Below are 6,322 nucleotides of genomic sequence, written 5' to 3'. Positions count from 1 at the left end.
ACATTATCCATTCCTAATGATGAGTTGATGTGAGCCATTGAATTCTTCTCCGACATTCATATTAGCCATGTTGTTGGTTAAGTGATGCGTTGCTCTACTGTTAAGAAACTATCCATCATTAGCAGGTCGTTTAAAGTTAGTATTATAAGCAATTCCAAGCGTAAAGAAAATTTCAGTTGTATAGTGTCGCATTAATGAGTATGGCATTGATAGTTGGAACAACTCATAGCATAAGAGTCATCAAAATATGGTATAAATCTAGCATATGGCTCAAAACTAGCCATAAAAGCATATTTTGATATTGTCCCTCTCAAAATGCCTTGATTGAGGTATATAGTTTTCAATGTAAAGTATGACTAGATTTATGGCATATAAGGACATTGTCATTAGAGCTGTCTCCATTAGGTATTGAGGCTTGACCATGAGACATATTGGAAACATGTTTATTGTAACACCCTAGGTGAATCCCAAATCGGCAAAATACGAGAGAGCTGCTGAGTTTATAACGGATGATCCACACCTTAATCTACAAGACGCATTGTGGGGTGTATAGGCTCCCTAAGAACAAAACCGTGCGGGCCTTGTTAAGGCCGAAAACAAACAATATCTTGCCAGGTTTAGGTCAGGTCATGACATTATGATATCAAAGTGGTTCCGCATGTCCTCTTAAGCGATGATAGGGAAAACCTTGATAAGGACGATGAGTCCCTAAGGGGGTGTATCTAACACCCTAGGCGAATTTCACATCGGCAAAACATGGGAGAGATGCTAGATTTTTAAGCGGTGATCCACACTTTAATTGGCAAGACGCATTTTGGGGTGTATGGATGCCCTAGGAACAAAATTGTATAGGCTTTTTTAAGGCCTAAAGCAGACAATATCTTGCCAGGTCTGGGTTGGGTTATGACATATGGTATCAAAGCGGCTCCACGTGTCCTCTTGAGCAATGGTAGGGCAAACCTCAGTGAGGACGCTGAGTCCCCAAAAGGGGTGTGTATAACACACCCTAAGCAAATCTCATATCGGGAAAGTACGTGAGAGATGCTGGGTTTATAAAGGGTGATCCATACCTTAATTTGTAAGACGCATCTCTAAAGAGATTGTGTTTATAGTTCTTGGAGAGAAGGAATTTTGGTTTCAAGGCAGATAGAGTAGTTGTGGAGGATTGATATTTGCACTTAAAGCTAGAAAGATGTTGGCAAAAAGGTGTGAGGCATTTTTAGCTTGTATAGTGGCTAATGAGAATGATGAGGTTTCTCTTTGAAACAATAATGTTGTTAAGGAGTTTCCTAATGTGTTTCCAGAGGATTTGTCTGGTTTGCCTCCTAATCAGAGATTGAATTCTCGATAGACTTGTTGTCGGGCATTGCAACTATCTCAAAAACACCTTATCGCATGACGTCTATTAAGTTAAACGAATTGAAAGTTCAACTGCAAGAACTTTTTGATAAGGGCTTTATCTGTCCTAATGCGTCTCCTTGGGGAGCACTTGTGATGTCTATGAAGAAGAAAAATGGCTCTATGAGGTTATACATTGATTATCGACAGCTGAACTCGATTACCATCAAGAATAGATATCCTCTTTCCCGTATAGATGATCTTTTTGATCAGTTGCAAGGTCCATTGGTATTCTCGAAGATTGATTTACGGTCTAGGTATCATCAGCTTAAGGTCAAAGGTGAAGATGTACCCAAGACAACCTTTAAAACTCGATATGGGCACTATGAGTTCCTTGTGATGCCCTTCGGGTTAACCAATGCTTCTGTAGCTTTTATGGACTTGATAAATAGGGTCTTCCAGCCTTTCCTTGACCGTTTCGTCATTGTCTTCATTGATGACATTTTGGTATACTCTAAAACATGTCTTGGGGTGTATGAGCGCCCCAGAAAACAAAACCGCGCGAGACTTGTTAAGGCCCAAAGCGGACAATATCTTGTCAGGTTTGGGTTGGGTCATGATAGATTGTATCAAAGCAGCTCCGCTTGTTCTCTTGAGCGATGGTTGGGCAAACTTCAACGAAGACGTTGAGTTCCTAAGAGGGTGTATGTAAAACCCTAGATGAATCCCACATCGGCAAAGCACAGGAGAGATGCTGAGTTTATGAGAGATGATCCACACCTTAATTGGCAAAATGCATTTTGGGGTGTATGGGCGCTCCAGGAACAAAATCTTGCGGGCCTTGTTAAGCCTCAAAGTGCAATATCTTGCCAAGTCTGGGTTGGGTCATGACATTTATTATGTGATGTTGTCCAATAATATTGCAACTATATTGATTGTCTTCTACTACCAGTAGGAAAACCTCTGAGATATGTATGATATAGCATTCATTCCTCTTTTAATATTGTGATTTCTATTCCTAGCATTAAAGTGTCCCTAATATCCACTATATCCATATACTTCTTTTCTACTATTACCCCTAACTTGAAAATAATTTTAGAGTTCACTATTCCATAATTTGCATTAAACACAAATTTAGCACTCTAGTTTTGTTCCCATTGAGCCTCATGTGTCAAGAGTAATGCATAGCATATCCATCATCATATGTCATTTTATTATCCGTAATGACTGAAGGAAGATCTAAGCTTGTGTTTGGTTGGAAGAAATGGTGGAAGAGAAGAGGAATTGAAAGGAAAGAGAGGGACAGAAAATGAGTGGAAAAGAGAGTCAATTTCATTTTCATTACTTAGTTGGATATAAAATTTATTTTTGTCCTCTTATTTCTTTCCCATCTCCTTTTTTCTCCTCTCTTCTCCTTACATTTCTTAAAAGCAAACGTGTCATAAATATCTAAGTCCATGTCCATTCAAAACTTGCATTAATATTCTTAATAGACATGGATTCCTTTTAAAGCATATTTTTCTCATATTGAAGTTACATTATTTTAGCTTCAGATTCAGCTCTAAATTGTCTCTCAGTAGACTTCCATACATCATACAAATTACCACAGTGAAGAATAGAGCTCAAAATACCTTCACTAATGGAGGACAATAGCCAACCGAGAAGAGCATGTAAGAAATGTAATGTTCTAGTGTAATCTGAGCATTAGATATGAAATCTTCAAGCCGATTTTCTCTTATTGAAGTACGAACATGTTTTCGCCAGAGTTAAAAATTGAATCGATCTAGCTTGACTGGAGTAGTAAATGAAAATGAAATCTGTGAAGATTGATATGTATGTGTTGGATTTGGATTTGATGTTTGTACTGCTTGAACTAGCCATATTTGGCTCTGATACCATAAACATGAAATGGAAGTGGAGTTGTGTCGTTGCTGAGAAAATATCTCAGAGAATATTTTTCAACTCTGTACTTTTATTGCTTAACCCAAATGTTACAGTGACATACAGTTTATACACATTTCTTAAGCATTATTATTGTAATAACCCACAACTAACTACTAATATTACAAACTAAACTTCAGTAACAGATTTTAACAACTTATGCTGAGTTGTCGGCGGAGCTCTCACTTTGCTTACTGTGATCTGATGTGATAGGCTTGTTAACCTTTCTCAGGTTAAGTTTCTCCTTCTCCTTCTCTGCATAGTGTGCTTCCTTAACAAAAACCAATTTAGCCATATAGCGATGCGGAAAGACGTGGAGTGATGAGTACTTTAACGGGAGTGGTTTTAACCAGAGTCAAGCTCATTCCCTCACTCATATCAACTGGTTCATCCAACGGGGTTTCAAAATCAAACCCATGTAACAAAGTAGCAAGTGTAAGGTGCGTAACTGGGATGGCAAATGAGGGTCCAGGGCACATTCTTCTGCCACTACTAAACGGTAACAGTTCGAAATTCTGGCCACGAACATCAATATGTTTGTGGGTGGTAAGAAATCTCTCAGGTTTAAACTTATAAGGTTCTGGCCAAACTCGTGGATCGCGATGAATCTTCCAAACGTTAACATATAGTACAGTGCCTGCTGGCACAAAGTAGTCATTGACAGTGCAATCCTCCGTAGACGCATGCGGGGCTGCAAGTGGTCCGGCGGGGTAAAGACGCATTGCCTCCTTGATAATTGCTTGGAGATAAACCAAATTTTTTATGTCTAATTCATTCACTTGTCTTCTTTTACCAATATGAACGTCTAGTTCATTTTGAGCTTTCTTTAAAACATCACGGTGGTTGAGAAGTAAAGATAAAATCCATGTTAATGTTATTTTCGAGGTGTCTGATGCCGCTAATATGAGAGCCTGCAAAAGTGGTCAGTAATAAATAGTATAGCGTAAGCCTACATATTGGGGCCAAATAACTCTACATGACCTAACATTAACAAAAGATTTAAGGATCTTATTTAGAAATTACGATGATTTTATTACACAATTGTTAATGAAAACCCTGTAGTACTTTTATTGTTTTTGTTAAATTTTTCATTTAGTTCAAAATAATCATACCTTGCAGTTGGAGTTTTTATTTTACGACAATTGTTGCATTTCCTCCACAATACCATAGCACAATAATACCGAATGTAGCCTATAACTTTAAGAGTATTTTGTTAAAATATTTCAAGTTTTTATTTGCCTTCGTGTGGGGTTGAGGTAGGATTAGAATTGTCTCTCTATCATTACCCGTGAAATAAGAAAATGCTTTAATCAAGAGAGTCATACCAGGCACGTAGCTTTGTTGATGGTATCAGCATCATCACCTGGTAATTGTTGGGCATCATCCCGCAAAATGGAAAGCATCACATCCATAAAATCTTCATGACCTTCTTTGTTTATCATCTGGCCAGATTCTCTTTTCCTCTTGTGCTCATCCAACCATCCTTGAGCTAAAACATCTAACTCCCTAGCGTTCTTCTTCATTGCCCTCTCATCTCCCCCTATATCAAACCATCTCAAAAACGGCAGCGAATCTGACACCACGAACTTACCACTAAATGCAAAAAATTTGGTCAATTCCTCTTTCCATGCTCCTTCATGATCGGTATCCTCTTGTGATGATGATGAATTGCATCTTTGTCCAACCGTTACCCTTAAGATCGTATTAAGGGTTACATCCTCAAACCATTTGTTCATCTCCACCAATACCTTCTTGTTGTTATTATGATCCGAACTTTTGTAATTGTTCGTACGTTCCCAAAACTCATATAACTCCTTCAAACAAGTCTTTACCTCGCCTTCTCGAACATGCTTGAGCTTCTCAAGCCGATGGTTTGAGAGAAGCTCAAGTGTGGCTATCTTGCGTATCTGGCGCCAATGGGGACCATATGGGCTGAAACCAAACATGGAAAAGTTGAAGCCTAATATCTCTGCGACAAGAGCTTTTGGACGGCTGGCAAAGACTCTGTCATGTGTAGTGAGACACTCTTTAGCCATCTCCCAATTGCTCACCACCAAAGCGCGATGTACGCCCATCCTGATTGTGAAGATTGGTCCGTACTTGTCAGCCATGTCTCCCAACACTCTGTGAAGGGGGAACCTTCCCAAGAGGTGTAGATGCCCAATCACAGGCCATGCTCCACCAGCTTCTGGAGGTCCTCTCTTCTTCTTATTGCTTGCGTAATTTCTTGAAACAAACAACAACAAAGTGTATAGAAAGATTATAAGGGTTAAAATCGCAGCTACAGCACTTGTTTGGGATGCAAAAAAGGCCATCGCCGCTGCTTCCTTCTAAGCCTGAGTGGTTGAGCTTAATATAATATGCATGCACATTCAAGACAAATAGAGGAGATAAATATCAGTAACGTACATGATCAATGACATGAAATCCATATTTATAAACCCATATTCTTATTGGGAATCCATAATTATGAAGGGACATATCTACTGACTACCCACCCACATTAATTAGGGAGAAAAAAATCTATCCCAATGGGAGGGAAATAAAAGTCTTTGCTGCAAAGACTCAAACCCATCCCCCAACCACTTCGTTAATAGAGGGACCGGTCACTTGTTTTATTAAATATTATTAGTTTTTGGCATTTTAATTCATTTGAAGTGTATTCGGATAAGATTGCTTAATTCTGATCAAAATGTATTAATGAGCACCGCATTGCTTTCGGTCGGCCAGTTTGACCCAATGGCATCTTTTCTATTCTAAAATAGCATTACGTTTTGACATTATTCAAGAACTTAGGGCCATTTGCTATCTTTCTCTTTTGCTAATGAATAAATACTATGCAAAAGATAAACAAGATCTCTTTCTAATCTTGGTCAAAAGTGACGACGCACTTCTATTAATACACAACAGATCTAATTGGTTGGAGTAAGGTATCCTTGACCTCCATTATCAACTCAAAATAGTGCTCTATATGAATCATTCAACTAGTAAAATCTCGAGTGATGCAAAAGAGATCAAGATATCTAGTTTGAACTTCTCACGT

General features: G+C 38.6%; 1 protein-coding gene across 1 annotated transcript; it reads right to left on the bottom strand.

Moving 5' to 3' along the window:
* Positions 1 to 3,306: 3,306 nt before the first annotated feature.
* Positions 3,307 to 5,680, bottom strand: LOC18043036 (cytochrome P450 CYP82D47). Its single transcript, XM_006432649.2, has 2 exons — positions 4,605 to 5,680; positions 3,307 to 4,190 (listed from the first exon to the last, which is right to left on the bottom strand). Exons 1-2 carry the CDS (start codon positions 5,592 to 5,594, stop codon positions 3,567 to 3,569), a joined length of 1,614 nt encoding a protein of 537 aa, XP_006432712.1. The 5' UTR covers positions 5,595 to 5,680; the 3' UTR covers positions 3,307 to 3,566.
* Between the last annotated feature and the right edge of the window lie 642 nt (positions 5,681 to 6,322).

The sequence above is a fragment of the Citrus clementina genome, unplaced genomic scaffold, assembly GCF_000493195.1.
Source record: "Citrus clementina cultivar Clemenules unplaced genomic scaffold, Citrus_clementina_v1.0 scaffold_5, whole genome shotgun sequence".
Lineage (NCBI taxonomy): Eukaryota > Viridiplantae > Streptophyta > Magnoliopsida > Sapindales > Rutaceae > Citrus > Citrus x clementina.
Note: the sequence above shows the minus strand (reverse complement) of the source record. Positions and strands in the feature narration are given on the sequence as shown.

Excerpts from the sequence above, each read along its gene's own strand:
- LOC18043036 (XM_006432649.2), bottom strand. The coding sequence starts at position 5,594 with ATGGCCTTTTTTGCATCCCAAACAAGTGCTGTAGCTGCGATTTTAACC. Across the intron at positions 4,191-4,604 it reads TCAACAAAGCTACGTGCCTG|GCTCTCATATTAGCGGCATC; the intron begins GTATGACTCTCT and ends CCACTTTTGCAG.